Source organism: Kryptolebias marmoratus, linkage group LG5, assembly GCF_001649575.2.
Source record: "Kryptolebias marmoratus isolate JLee-2015 linkage group LG5, ASM164957v2, whole genome shotgun sequence".
Taxonomy (NCBI): domain Eukaryota; kingdom Metazoa; phylum Chordata; class Actinopteri; order Cyprinodontiformes; family Rivulidae; genus Kryptolebias; species Kryptolebias marmoratus.
The window spans coordinates 26,060,270-26,076,575 of NC_051434.1; the positions used below are offsets into that span (position 1 = coordinate 26,060,270).

At 39.6% G+C, this 16,306-nt stretch overlaps 1 protein-coding gene across 1 annotated transcript in view; it reads left to right on the forward strand.

Annotated features, from left to right (window-relative positions):
* Positions 1-15,051, forward strand: part of LOC108246978 (retinoic acid receptor beta) — a 223,651-nt gene extending 208,600 nt beyond the window's left edge. The window contains exons 6-8 of the mRNA XM_037975733.1: positions 6,398-6,602; positions 13,325-13,483; positions 13,847-15,051. Coding sequence (XP_037831661.1) covers positions 6,398-6,602; positions 13,325-13,483; positions 13,847-14,091 — 609 coding nt within the window. The 3' untranslated portion in view covers positions 14,092-15,051. The remainder of the gene's footprint in view (positions 1-6,397; positions 6,603-13,324; positions 13,484-13,846) is intronic.
* Positions 15,052-16,306: the final 1,255 nt, after the last annotated feature.

Here is a 16,306-nt window from a genome sequence, read left to right on the forward strand (position 1 = left end):
GCCGTCCACTTCTGGGCAGAGTTGCGGTGATGCCTAGTGCCCTCCATTTGTAAATGATTTGTCTTACAGTGGATGGATGAAGCTGGAATCTTTTGGAGATGGTCTTATAGCTTTCCCCAGACTGATGGGCTGTCACCACCTTCTTCCTGACATCCTCAGATGTCTCCCTTCCTCTCGGCATTGTTGATCTGGTCTTTATGCCTTGACACAACAGTGGTTTGCTTGGTTTCCTCTCCCTTTTAACCAGTGCACCTCCAAACTTTTCCCAAGGACGTCTCATTTGATTGCTCTGCTTAATTGATTACTCAAGCACTCACATGTGCTTCACCTGAGTCTTTTACCTGATTGTCTTTATCAGTGCAGCTGTGGTTCATTTACTTTTGCAGATGCTCTGATTCCATTTTTCATTCAACTCACACATTTTCCTCAAAACAAGTGAATGGAATTGATGAACATAAACCTGAAATTTCATATACAAAAACTGGTAATGAGAAAATAAGAAAATCGTGGTAAAAATAAAGAAAAATCTAAACTACTCAACTAGTTCACAAACTTTCAAGCAGCACTGTATATAATAGGCCTTTCAAAGCAGAGATATGCTCGTCACCCAGTCCTCAGTGGGTAAAGCCCCCACCCGCATGCTTCTGTGTGCTTCTCTTCCCGCAGACGGAGCAAAAGAGAAGAAAAAAACAAAAAGTAGGCAGGGAAGGAAATCAGGGAGGGGAGGTTTCCTGCGTGTGTGTACATGCGTGTGTGTGTGTGCGTACGTGACAACTATTATCTCTGGCCTTCGTCGCTGGGTTTCAGATTTTTAAAGAATCTGTCCCCACACGTAAAAAAACTTATTATAATGGAACCTCAAATATATCAGTAATCAGCATAACATGTAACATAAAAAGTTGCCCTTTTTCTCCCCTTCAGCGGCCAACCAGCTTGTATGGCATCAGTGGCAGGCGGTGCATTTCACACTTAGGCCTTCAGTGATGTCCAACTTAGTCAATAAATACCTTTCATTATGCCAGCATTTATAACACCAGGACTGGAGAGCAGTTAGAAACACTTAAGCACTACTTGGCATTGCATCACCTCAGTTGTGTACAAAATGGGCTATTATCCAGCGCATTTTAAAAATCAACAAACCTGCATCAGCAATTAAAACATATCTGGTAGGCTACTGTCAAAACAAAAAAAAATGGAAGCACTGGAAGGAGGATAATATGACACAAAGAGAATATTAATACTTTTAGATATCTGGGAAAGTAAATAAAAAATTAAATTAACCTTTATTAAAATTATGATGATTCTTGGTTATGTTAGGCCAGCAGAGAAGGCCTTGCTGGCCCTGACGGCCCACCACTATATGGCATACACCCGAGCAACTGGTATTTAAGTGAGAAAAAAGAGACGGTTTCCAATGTCACCATTACGTTTCCACCGCCACTTTACTTACTGAGACACTGCTGAATAACTAATCCCACACAGAACAGGCAGACAGACGTTTATGACAACACAAAGCACAAAACAGGTGACTTAGAACAACATCACCAAAACCCAAACTATCAGCCAAGAGAGAAAGTAACTATTTATCTAATCTATGACCTAATTATAAATTTTTACTGTTAATCAATTTCCTAAATTATGTGTGCACACAATCTAAGGTGATTTATTTTTTTTGGAACCGAAACAAACCCCAAAGACAGCTGACAGATTTCTTATTATTGCCTCACACAAATATCACACACTTGAGTTACCACATACTTCTACTTTTTCACTCACTCAGCATACTCATCATTCATACTCCTCATGACTTCATTATTAGTTGTTTAAAAGTTGGAATTGTGGTTGCACATACTCCACATTAGATGACTATTCATCCCTAACGTACTCTGAGCGCTAACTGATCTTACTGTACAAGATCTTAATACATTGTGTGACATTAAGCATACCATTATTTTCATTTCTTTTTCTCAACATAAAATAATCTTAGTCTACAAATCTGACATAAAAGGTGCTGGGTGATATGTATTCCTTTATTTATTACTAGGCCTTTAATTGATAAATGGGTCTAGGAGTTTATACTGACCAAGTCAAACCAGTGGACTGAGTTAGCAGGACCACAGAGGTGAAGAGTTGAAAGCCAACTGTGATGATTTTCTGGCTCCTGCTCAGTCATCATCATCTGCTCACCAGCACAGTTTATAGTGAAGGACGCAGATACTTTGCACAAGGGCTGGATGAGGGAGTATCAGAGGACACATCAAACACTGCGTGTGTGTGCCTAAGCACAGAGCTGGCCAGCCGGTGAGAGTCACCGCCAGTAACCATGTTTTATTCTGTTTCATGTTGCAGATGTGCCTGCCACTCACTGTCAGTGTCAGCCCACTCAAATAGCTTCAAAGAATTTTGTAGGCTCCACATTCACAATCAGCATATTCGTTAGGTGTCCATATTCCACATGACAGTAGGAAAATAAATCTGATCATATCAATGAGGATACATATAATATAAAAAACATAACATTACAAATTGTACCCTATCTCTCTGATCGAGGAGAAATCTAAGCTATCAGAATCATCCCTCTGATAGATGATGTTTGGAAAGTGACCAGAAGGTGAGTCTGAGCAAAGTGTACTTTAAAAGATGAACATTATTCAAATTCTCTGTTAATCGTTTAACTAAGGGAATTATACAACAAGACAGGGCCATTAGGAACATAAATGAACATTAATGAAAGTACAGCAAGACGTACCAAGCAATACACAAACACCCCCTCTGTTGAAGCCGTCAGCTGATCTAGGACCATTCTGTTCTGAAGAGTATTAAGTCTTAAAGCAGTTAATTCAGTTTTTACTTCCACTATGGCTGTTTCAACACAAAGCATAAGTTTACCAACCCCTAAAGATGGAAGAAATTACAAAATGATCTTTTGATCTCAAGTCCACAGCTTTTCATCCTCTGGAACAGTGGAGCCCCAGACTGAAACATCTGGTACCTGGTAACAGGGTGAGCAGGTGGTCCTTGGAAGAGTTTGTCAAAAATTAAGAGAAGCATTATACAAAGTGTAGGGAACAAGCACAGCTTTACAATCTGTATGTGGTACTCTACATTAGAAAATGGGAGTCTTAGATAACAGAGTAATATTTGAGTTAGCATAACATTCAAACACAACAGTCTGACCTGTTTTGTGCAATGTACTTATCCGTACCATAAGTTTAAAGGTATACTGTAGGGGGTGGAATGTTTACCTCGTAACTGAATAGTGAACAGCCATTCAACATTACATGGTTCATGTAAATGTAGATTTTCTACTTGATTAGGAAAGAATGATTCCCACCACTAGAGTGACATAAATACCCAACACAAAAATCACAAAAAACCCACAATACAAATGTCTATAATTGGCACTGGAAGTAGATGAGAGTGCAAGTGCTGTCATGAAGAAACTGTCGCTCTTCGCGTTTTTCAGTATTGAAGTAAAGGTTGCCTCTTTTTCCTCTAACAGTAGTTCTGTAGATGGAGAGCCCTTTATTGTTTCAAAACAGCAATTGCTTGTTGTTCAGGATATTATCCTATTTGGTGTCAGAGGTCATCAGCACCTACACCTATTTAGTAAAATAACTTTCCTCACTAAGAAAGTTTTGTCATCCTCTTCACTTCATGCTTCTGTTGTTTTCTGGACACACTTATGATCGTCTAGATGATTGTCGCCCTGTGGCTCTGGTACCTGCTTACAATGAATCCAAGTTGCCCTCTCTGCAACTTGGACAGCTGTGTCTGTCAGAGGCAGCAGTTGAAGTGGTCCTTGCCAGCACAGAGTTTCTTCTTCTGAAGTCTTGCACCAGGATCCAGTCAGCTGGCATCAAGTCTGTAGGAATTTCAGATAGCGCTTTTAGTTAGGAAAGATCTGTTTCCAAAAAGAAGCATGCTTCAAAATTTGAATCTGTGGTAAGCACCAATTCCACATTTTTCTGACAGTGCATTGTATAATGAAATGGGTTGCATTGATCACCACATTTGGGTCAGCAGGTGAAATAATCTGATCAGTTTATTTTATTTTTTTCCATGCATGTACAAATGACCCTACATCATTCCATTCGATTTGTTGTTTGAATGTGTGGTTAAGACTGAGAAACACAAAAACGCCCTCTGCTCCAACAAAGCGGATACTGACAGGTTTTCAGACAAGGTACAGAACCATTTTTCTCATAACCAGAATCAGCTGCTAATGAGACATTTGAAACAGCCCAGGTCATCTGAATGTTTTACAAAAAAAAAAGTAGTCTTTTTTTTTTCTTGTTCAAATATCTCCTTTTTAAACCAAAATGGTATTGAAAGTCTTGTCATAGTCAGCAAGCAGTTTGTCATTGCAAGAAACAGGATAACCTGTATCTGGGGAAATCTGGGGACCAGAAATTTCAGCCAAAACACAGCAGTAAAACAATAGTTTATTAAGAATAGGAGTGTGTGGGAACGGGAGATCACAGACAGCTGGACCCGGCACCACTGAGGACAGAGAAACTGGTTAGTGGCTTTAAACAATCTTACAGGCAGTTGAGAGCTCAAAAAGAAAACCACTAACCTTCTCAAAATCCATAGAGAGCGGGGAACAGAAGCTTGGATTCTCAGCAAGACTGCAGAAGGTAGGCAGGTGTCGTCTCTGGAGGTTATAATTGCTGTGACAAGAACTCCTCTGCTGGCTTGTGGAAACCGGTCCAGTTTCATATTTACCAACAAGGGGAATGGAGCCAGATAACTAATCTGAGGATCAGGCGAGAATCAGGGGTCAGGACACAGAAAAAGGTAAAGCACATGAAGGCAGTCTTAGACTGATGGGCCCAGGGACGAGGCGGGAGGCAGGAGTCAGAAACAGGCTCGAGACCAGGTAACTGAGAACAATGGAATGTCCTTTAAGAGTGGCATTTATTTTCCATAAAGGTATTTAGGTTTTCCTCATAGGTTTGGTTCCCTGCTTTTAGAAAAATCCAAACTGTAAGAAATCTACCTGCCTAATGCACCATAGTTTTTGCAAAGTTACACACCGAAGCACAATAATTTCAGTGACCTCCAATTGGCATAACCTGGTGTCATTACCTCTGATGTGAATTACAATGTTACTGAATTTAACCTTAGCCTTAGTCAGCAGTTTCAGGTAGGATTCTATGTCACTGCTATGGCCCCAGGAATGCATTTGACTGTGGTCACTGGAGTTCCTAGTGCCATGTTTTGGATTACGGAGCTGCCAATTACCAGGGTTAGCTTCTCAGCTGGTGTGTCGCTTAGTGAGGAAAATCTGTTTGAAACGTGAATGCATCAGTGGTGAACTGGGGGCTTAGTCTTAGCATTATGCTTACTCCAAACCGTCACCCTGCCAGCCTGAGGTCCTAGCTGCTTGGGGTCTGCTGGAGGACTGCTAAAGGTTGGAGAGACCAAACAACCTCTCCACAGACGCATGACTCAACACAGGAGAGCCACCTCTTCTGGACAGGACTCAGCGGTTCACCTACACCTCAAGGATAAGGGACACTCTTTTCAGGATCAAAATGTTCATATTTTGGACTGAGAAGACAGATGGTTCGAGAGGGGGGTAAAAGAAGCCATTTATGTCAAAAAGGAGAAACCAACATTAAACAGAGGAGGAGGTCTCAGATTCCAGCTTTCAAAAACATATAATGGAGCTTTAGGCCTGATCCCCAGTCAGTTTCACTCCAATCAACACCTGCACTCATGTGACCAGAGTGGCCCATCAGTGAGTCAGACAAACAAGGACCCTAACGAGCCTCCATTGTTAGGAGAGTGAGAACAATTTGCAAGCAATCCAGCTTACATCACATCCCTTTAAAAAGCTCAACTCCACACTCTCTACTTCTGAATTGAGAAAGCTCCTCGGATGAGAAGCGAAACGTCTTTAACTATAGAATAGAAGTCCAGTTGTTTTTGTTTTTTAACTTTTTTGAATTTACCATGGCCTGGATGACTGAGAATCTACACCAGCATATTGCTAAAGGGAGCCACTCTCAGTTTTAGCGCTGCCTAAAGTGACCTGGCTGGCTAATGGCTTTATTATACACACTATTATTGCTAAAGGAGACAAAGGAATAGCTAAACAAGAGGAATAGCTACTTTCTATAGATTGTTGTGACCATAGTGGGCAGTAAATAAACATGTCAGATTTCTAAAATTGTAATGTGTTGTAGCAGAGATGACAGCAGAAAGCAGTGGGGCGTAGATGATTCTTGCTGTCTTGTTGGGACACTGTCAGATAAATAGTATTTTGTGACAGAGTTTTGGTGTCCAAGCCATACTTTTTTTACCCTTCAACTGTATATTACTTTTAGTTTCCTGTCTGTTGAGTTTCTACTGACAAATTGTCTCTGTGCTTTCCTTTCCTGTCCATCAGATCCTGCGTATCTGTACAAGGTACACTCCTGACCAGGACACCATGACTTTTTCAGATGGACTGACCCTGAACCGGACACAGATGCACAACGCTGGCTTCGGCCCACTCACTGACTTGGTGTTCACGTTTGCCAACCAGTTGCTGCCCATCGAGATGGATGACACAGAGACAGGCCTACTTAGCGCCATCTGTCTCATCTCGGGTGGTAAGCAAACGGCAGCAGAATTCTGGGTATAATAAGGACATTACATTATGATTATTACAGATTAGTAGTAGTTGCATTTAGCTATCAATTAAGTCTTAAGCCTACAACAATTCCCATCTTTTCATAGGAGACTTTTGATTTTGTCTTAGATTCTTGGAAACATTTACTTCAACAGGCATCTGCTGTAAAGGATTTAAGCTGTCATCATCACTAATTTTGCAAAAGATGTCATCTTTAACTATGCAATGTTTAAAAAAATAATTTATTTATTTATTTACTTACTTACTGTTTTGTTGCAACATGTTTAATGCAGGTAACTACAAAAAATCAGACCAGCAACATGTATGTACCTTATGCAAGAACCAGCTGAAACAATTCTATTTCAGTAATTTTAGCTTCTCTCACAACCTGTCAGAAAAAGCTAGCAGTTTAAGATGGAAATTAAAGTTTGCAGCCTGATTACATCATGTTTAGAAAAACAGGGTGTATGACACAGGCATATACGATTTAACTGATCCACAACACAATTAAAATGCACCTAGGTGCTCTTCACTCACCACAGTCACTTTATATTGATGCCTGTTAAATACTGAGTGAAGCTGCAGCCCAGTTTGAGATGAAAGTAAGCCAGCTTCCTCAAGAGTTTTAAACCAGGTGAGCCACAGGCTGCCATGTCTTAGGCAGTGAACTAAAACTGCAGTGTGGCAAACCCATAAGGAAGAAGAAAAAGATGTGTAAGTACATCACAGCAGAGTCACTCAAGTGACATCACTCAGAAGGCTTGACCTATCCCAGAAGAAATTAAAAACCTAGCATTTCTCAAAAGACTGGTTATCATTCGCTTTCTTTCACACCAGAGTTTTGGACTAAGATCATGGTATGGTAAGAAATGACAGTTGTAGCCATTTCGGTCAAACCTTTAAAATCTCATGCACAGTCTGCACAGAATTGGATTTTCTCCAAAAGTTAATCTTTTGCAGATATATTTTTAATGATTACTTTCTAAAAATTCCAATAAATTCTGTCTAGTAGTTCAGGAGATATTTTGCTAACGGACAGAGTTGACTCCAATAGTTAAAAGCAAAGGTAACTGTCAACTATTACCACCTAATAGTTAAAACCATTTATTGTTTTTTATTGTCAGCTACTGTGGTAGTCATCTTAAATGAGGCTGACTCCAATAGCCTTTTCCCATGGGCTCAAGGGCTCGTCCTAACTTTGGTCGACACAGTGTAGGTTCAGTTTTTTCATTGTGCGATCACACCCACTTTCAGCTCAGTTCCTTGGACCTACCCGGCTGAAGTTTCAAGCAAGCCCAGCCAAGCTGAATGTTTTACATCAGCAGACTGCAGGCCTTTGAGTGAACAGAGATCAACGTCAATCATGAGAGTGTCTCCTTCACAAGAAATCTTCCATTTTTAAAAACTTGAAACAGCAACATTTGTTTATGTTATTTACTTTTTAAAAAAAAGATTAAATAATGCATCCATTAAAACGGAAATACATAAACTAACACCCTGGTACTATGAGGAGGTGCAGACATTTCTGTGCTTTTGGCTGACAACAGAATTCCGACACATGTAAATTAAGCCGCCTGAAATTAAATCTGGAGCGCTCTGAGCTGATAACCACTCACAGGAACAGCCAACATTCAAGAGTGTGGAGAAAAGCTTAAAAACTTTGAAAAGTGATTACTGTACCATTATTGATTACAATAGCCAGACTGGAGTGAACAGAAAGGACTAAGAGCAATTCAACCAATGAATTCAATTTGCGGGCTCCGACTGGCAGAAGGAAGGTGGCCTCAACTCAGGCATGGCATTAAACCTTGGCAGAGGATGGTGAGAGTTTTGTGACTTTATTTCACTTTTTTACCCATTGGTGGTAATCTCGCTTTAAACATGGATGTTTTGAAAGTAACACTGTTGTCTCTTGCATGCAGACCCTGAGCTAGCTAGTTAGCCATCTAGGCTAACAATCTAGCTAGTTAGCCATCCAGGACAGACTCCCATTTCCATTACCTCTTCAGCAAAACCAAAACCAGCAGCTGCTTCAACTCCGGCAGCGTCCAGCACAACACAGCAATATGTACACTGGTAAGAAACAATAAACATGTTTCACACCACATTGTTTTTAGCAAAAAAAAAAAGTAGTAGGAGTACTTGCATAGATTCAACTCAAAAGATTTATTTTAAATTTTTAAAGTAGCCCTTGTAAAACAAATAAAGTGAAGCACAGCTACATAAAAATTGTTCTTAGATACAACAACAAAGTATTTTTAAATTTCATCACTGGCTTTTAGCAGCAAATCTATTTCCTACAATATATTTTTTATACTTGCTTTGGTTAACTACCCTTCCTTTTTCAGTCTTTGGTCTAGGCAAGTGGAAAAGGAGCCACACCAAACCGGACCTAACAATCATGTTTGCAGCAATCCAGGCTGCAGCATGATGAGCACATCCAGTTGCTTTTCAGTGATGGATGTGAGGCAAGGGAGCATGAGGCTGCCTTGCAAAGGGAGGAGATGGCACAGATTGATGTCTTCAATCAAGCACTCATGGGTGTGCTGGGTAAACTTCTGCAGCTGATGAGTGGCCAGCATGTGTAATCTCCCCTATCCTGATTTTTTAAATCAGGAATGTAAAATATGTATATAGTTTGGATTTTGCATGTAGTCTGTAGTTTGGATTTTGAAGCTGATTCTAATAAACAATTTTGCAAGTTAGGTTATTGCATCATGTTTTTCTGTTCAGTCTATTAGGGCACTGGTGGGAAAAAGTATGTGTGAACCAAACACTTATCTGAGACATTTTGTTGCAATGCAATTATGATGACACTGATTTTGGACAAGAAGGCCTGGCTGGCAGTCTTCTCTAATTCATCCCAACGATGTTCTATCAGGTTGAGATCAGGCCAGTCAGGTTTTTCCACACCAAACAAGTACTGTTCTCCTGGCAACCACCAATCCCAGACTCGTCCATCGGATTGCCAGAAAGAGAAACGTGATTTTGTCACTCCAGAGAACACATCTCCACTGCTCTAGAGTCCAGTGGCGGTGCACTTTACATCGCTGCATCCAAAGCTTTGCATTGCAGTTGATGATGTAAGGCTTGGATGCTGCTGTTCAGCCTTGGAAACCCATTCCAAAAAGGTCTCTATGCACTGTTCTTGAACTAATCTAAGGGCCACATGAAGTTTGGATGTCTGTAGCTATTGACTCTACACAACGTTAACGACCTCTGTGCACTATGTTCTTCAACATCCCCTGAGCCCACTCTATTATTTTACATGACCTACCACTTCATGGCAGAGTTGCTGTCATTTGCAATTGCTTCCATGTTGTTATAATACCACTAACAGTTGACTGTGAAATATTTAGTAGCGAGGAAATTTCACAACTGGACTTAATGCAAAGGTAGCATCGTATCGTGGTACCACGATGGAATTCACTCAGCTCCTGAGAGCGACCCATTTTTTCACAAATGTTTGTAGAAGCAGTCTACACCTGAATTTAGTGATTTGGATGGCTGAGTGAATACCTTTGGAAATACAGTGTATCTTCTCATCTTTGGCTTGATGCAGTTGTCTGGCTCTCCTGTACTTTTCCAGTTTTTCGTCTCGCCGCCTGCAGCTTCTCCGGCTGTCTGATTTCACCTCAAGAATGGGCATAACTCCCTCATGTCAGTCTGCATACACATTAACACACAAGTATAAATCCTTTTCTCCCACACACCTGCACAAAGTTCTAGTGTTACACAAGTTTCACAAGTTCTCTTTTCATTAGGACTCTTCTCTCTCCTTCTTCTTGTCATATTTGATACAGCTCACCCTCCTTCCCTACTGGATTTTTACTCACCAATTTATATTTATAGTCAATTCACAGAGCCTGAGCGAACATTACAGACTCTTGCATAATCCATGAAAAGTACAGCTCACCTCTGATTGTGGCTGTAAGCCTGACAAGTTCTGACTTCAGAGTATACACTGCCACCTTGTGGCCCACTGCTGGAATCTTTGTTCTGTAACATAAACATGAATGTGACTATAATTGTCTTCATTGTTGGTGACTTGAATGCTGATTTTTCAGATGTTGTTCCCTTTTGGGCATCACTTAGTCCAGTTTTGTCTAAACAATAACCTGGTTTTATCTACTAAAATGAAGCTGCTAGCCAACAGCCATACATATATCAGTGAAGCATGGCATACAACATCTTGGCTTGATCACTGTATATGCACTGCTGATGTACATGAATACGTAACTAAGGTGGAAATTTATTATCCTTTGGCAACAGCTGATCACATTCCTGTTTATGTGGAATTAAACTGTAAAAAGGTTCCAGAGTTGCTCAGTTATGAGAATATCATATACAAAAGGAATGTGATTTGACAAGGATATTAGGAAATATAACTTACTGTTGGATAGAAGTCTGAGCAATATTGCTATACATAGGGAAACATTTTTATGAGTTTTCTAGATACATTTAAATCTTTTACCGGGTTAATCACCATAAGTCTTTTATTAAATTACAAAGTAGAGGGGTCCGTGCATATTTAATCAGAATTTTACATTATTGGTATTCTCATCAATCTATTTAGGTTAAGTGGGGTTTGGAGGTTTCTGAACCTTTTTCTGTATCTAACAGAGTTCGACAAGGTGGAATGTTGTCTTTCTCTTGAACTAAGTAATTGTAAGACTGGGTGTATGGTGGGTAGCCATCTTGTAAATCACCTAATGTACGCAGATTACAGACTTGTCCTCTTGTCTCCCTATAGAGCTGGTTTGCAGCAGTTCCTCAGGGTCTGTGCTAAATACAGTGTCCAGTTTGACATCATGTTTAATCCTAAAAAGAGTATTGTTATGATTGCTACAATTAAGTAGCATTAGTATATGAGTTTTCCTTCTTTTTATTTAGCAAATCAAGTTTTGGACATGGTGAGTAAAGTGAAATATCTAGGTCATATTTTAAGAGTAATCTTTGTGACAATGATGTGAAGCGACAGTGTTGTAAGTTGTACATGCAAGCTAATATGTTGGCACGCAAATTTAACATGAGCACAGATGAGGTTAAAGTATCCCTTTTTCAAGCTTATTGCACTTCCTTTTATACGGCTCACCTGTGGTGTAACTAGAGCAAAGGTATAATGAAGAAACTGCAAGTAGCCTAACAGGATGCATTTAGAATCCTCCACAGACTTCCAAGATGGACATCTGCAAGTGAAATGTTTGTCATAAGCAACATTCCAACTTTTCATGCTTTGCCGAGGAATTACCTGTATAAATTTATGTGCCATTTGGATGTGTCAAACAACTTAATAGTAAGAGCTCTGTTAACTGCAACTTATAGCAAGACAAGATATACCTCAAGCTTTTGTAAATATTGGAATAATTGTTTGTTTGCTTTATGATGGTTGTGTTTTTCTTTTTTTTTTCTTACCTTTTTTATGATATGGACTACTTTTTGTCTGGTAATAAAAATCTTAAACACATGGGGGTAGGGTCTTCCTAACAGACTAACAAGACCTCACTGCTTCATGTAATAGATGGAAGAAAACAAACTAGAAATATTTGCATTTTACATGTATTCATATTCTAAGGGCTTTTCAATGGAGCTCAGTACCCATACTCAGATGAAGGGAATGATGATATATTCCCCCAACCTGTCATTCTGGCTCCCCCTTGCTGTAAATTTTTGTTATACCTTGTCAATATCTAGGTGTGATGGCAGATTTGTTTCTTGAATGTTGGAACACTGGGTCCAAAGTTGTTTCTGAGTCACTCTAGATGTTGGGTATTGATCTTTCTATAGTTCGCACATTTTTACCGATATAGCCACTTTCTCTAAGCTTGCTCTCATAGTAACATTTCAACAATGTTAAGTTCTCTGGCCTCATCCATGAATGTTTTGATCCAGGAGCCCATTTATAATCAAAATGTCCAGGTTCCCCTACATGTGACGTGGATATTGTTATTTCAGGCACTGTCTGAATTGGCATGGCTTCATTTGTTTCTCTCTTCATTTGTCTATTATATATAAAAAGTAGTATAGTTCTAGCCAAAAGTAGCTAAATGCTGTCAAAAAGCAGTAAAATGCTAACCAAAAGTAATAAAATTAATTTTTCTTTGATTCCTCCGCAGGTAGAATCTTTTTCATTAAAAAAGTTTTAATGTAGTTCAAAATGCTGTACTTTTCAGCTTTGACAATTGGAGGTTGATTGTCTGAGTTTGTACAAGAAAGACAGAAAAAGTTAAAATGATGAAGCCCTAAAACGAACTGCATGTCCAATTTTGAACAAGTGTCACTATTGAGCACAGTCTCAATGTATTTGACCTCTGAATTATTGTAGTGATTGCTGTGTACAGAAAAGTGTTGTATGGACAGATGCATGGCTGTTAATCCTAAATCTTCTAATCAGTTTTAATGAGTTCAGGGTTTGCGTTCCTGCAGTTTGCATCTGCATTTTTAAAGATGAGCAGCACTAATCAAATGAGAGAATTCAGATGAGTTTTCTGCTCAATTTTTTTCAATTGTAGCTGCCTATGCTATTTCTCCTCTGCAACAAATGAGTTGATAACAGAACAAACTCCTGTTTCTTAATCAAATAAGGCAACGGAACCTTGAAAATTTCCAGCTTGTCTACATCTGATAAAAGTAAGACACTGATTTGGTATGAGTGAGCCTCATGTCTGACTAAGTGTGTGTGTGTACATGTGTATGTGTCAGACCGTCAGGACCTGGAGGAGCCCTCCAAGGTGGATGAACTCCAGGAGCCACTGCTTGAAGCTCTAAAGATCTATGTGAGGAAGCGCCGGCCGAGCAAACCACACATGTTCCCCAAAACCTTGATGAAAATCACCGACCTGCGCAGCATCAGCGCCAAAGGTAGGAAAAAAGTTTCAGTTTATGAAAGGATGTCATATACGTATGCATATTAGTTGAAAAGACAAGATCAATCTGCTGCAGCTTGAACTCTTACACAGTACACACGGAGCAGGAAACTAGCGCTGCTTGCTTAGCAATGTTCAAAAACACTAACAAAAGATTTAAATATTTACAAGGAAATTTTATCTCAGTATCCATTTTTGTGTTTTTTTTCTTGTATTGCATGGATGTAGTTTGTTCAGATGTCATAATGATGTCTCATGACACAATGTGAAATATTTTATGCTAGTGCAGATGAACAGTGAGCACCATGAGATGTTTGACAACTTGTGCTCAAACTAAAGTTGCCTTATTGTCTTGCAGGAGCAGAGCGGGTTGTCTCTCTGAAGATGGAGATTCCAGGTTCCATGCCGCCTCTCATCCAGGAGATGCTGGAGAACTCCGAGGGCCAAGATGGCCAGAGCAGCAGCAGCAGCACTTCAGCCGAGGCTGGGGAAAGTACCCCCAGCAGCAAGGGCAGCCCCACCAAGGACACTACCCCACTGGATTCACCGGAGTCCCTAGACCCTGAGGGGACTACAGCCACGCCACCCATTGATGAGCCTTAGGAGGTGCCTGCAGGTGCCTCTGTGACTCTCTGACATTTCTTTGCACAAAACAGAACAGTGGGCAAGAAACCAATACCCCAGTAACCCGTCTGCTCAGACTCCTTTGCTTGATACTATGTTAACACTAACTCCTCACCAATTTACTTTAAACTTTCTCCTTAAAAAGAAATTTTCAGCCTGGAGGTCTACAAGGATCGGTGCTTTCTATTTATTCATTTCTAAATTGAGCTCTTATTTGACATGTTTTTTCTGGGACCAGAACAGGACCAGGATGGGCATTGCCCTCACAGACCATCAGAGATGATACTCCTCAGGTCTCCTGTGTATATTCTTACCTGCATGATGGGAGTTTGAAAAACAGTTTTTGTCTTATCTCTTTTCATCTCTCGTATTGTTACCATAAATGCATTGTACATACCATCGTATGGTTAGAACTCTGTTCGCATTATAAATTTTGTGGTGATTTTTTCATCGTGTTGAATATCTTTGAGGTGAGACAACAAAGTTTGAAGCAGAATTATTGCTAAGTTATTCAATATTAATCTAGAATGTTACTGCAAATAGATTTTACAGAAGTAAAAAAAAATATTTGTTATTATAATTAAAACTTTTTTTGTTTGTTTTTTACAGCACTTCTTTGAATGCATGTTCATCACAGAAAGAAAAGATTCTCTCTGTTTCTACAGTTGAGTCTGAGGAGCTGATTCCTGGAATAGGGAAGTCTCTGATACACACTCATCAGACTGTTCCATGTTCTAGTCAAGACGATACTTGACACAGACCTGACAGAGAAGATTAGATTCAGAAGACATTCTCTGAAATCTCCTCATTTGAAGACCATCTTTGCTGCCTAAATCAGCTCAAAAATCCAAATAAATCAAAGAAACCAGGTTACTCCAAGTTGCCAGAGATTATTGTCAAACTGACTAACTGGCTTTCATTTACAATTTAAAAACTGTACTTCTGCACTTTTCAAATTTTATTTATTTATATTTTTTTAGTGAAAAATCTTTTTCTTGATGAATCTTTTTCCATTTTGCATGGAAATCACACACAAAACAGAGAAAAATCTGTGAAACATTAAAAGAACATCATACACTCACATCATCTTTTTCCAAAATACCACCCTTGACTGTACACCTGAGACAAATTTTTGTCCGACTGTTGATCTTATTTAATAAAGTTTACAGAATCTGTAAACCCAAAAAATACATCTGGAAACCCAATTCTGAAGAAAAGAAAATTGTTAAAACTGGCAGTAATTCAGTAACTGATCTGCATGCAATATCCACATATGTCCCTTTCACACGTACCCTAACAGTCCACTCCGCTCCACTCTACTCGGCTCGCTTTGCAAGCGTTTACATCTGCATTTTTTCGCCGTCGGTCCCTGACTTCTTCCTGAAGTCTCAGGAGAATCCCCATAAGTTTAAAAAACAGCAACAACACAGGGCCAACATTGTCCATAGCGCTTTCTTTGTTTACACAACTTGCACTAAGTTTCAGTAGCGCACCCCCTTGCATTGCGGCCCCGCCCCTCGCAACACGAGGAGGCGTTCCTCTGCTACAGACCAAACTGGCCGGTGTGAACGCGATGCATTCTTTATGGAGCCGAGCCGAGTAGAGTGGAGTAGAGCCGGACTTCTGAATTAGGGGCCGTGTGAAAGAGGCAATATTTGCAGCTACTTGTAGGGAAAAAGGTATATTTTATTTTGAGATGGAGATGTTTGAATTAATAATAATTCCCAAATTATAATGTTACGGGGCACCACCCTCTCAAAAGAGGGAAATTTTATATAAATCTATAAGTTTTAGTTATCAGTCTCAACATTCATTTACCCTAAATCATGAGTTCTTCACTTCGGATTAAAATCATATCAAAACACACGCACACTGAATTACGTTTTTGCACTATTTATGTGACATTTATTGAGCAGACAAATATAACACAAGTACTGGCAGTTTATGAAAATATTGCACATTTGAATATGGTAATAAGATACTGATCGAGGCGTTATAATGGCATGAAGGTTAAACAAAGTCTAATCAAATCTAAGAGGTTAATATTTTTGAGGCAGAGGGAGTTTGAGAAAATACCTTTCCATAATGGAAATGACGATTATTATTATTAATTTGGCCACCTGAGTGAAACTAACTCTTATCGAAGAGCACAGAGCAAGACCAGAAGTTAGCCAGCAAATGGTTCAGAGAGTTT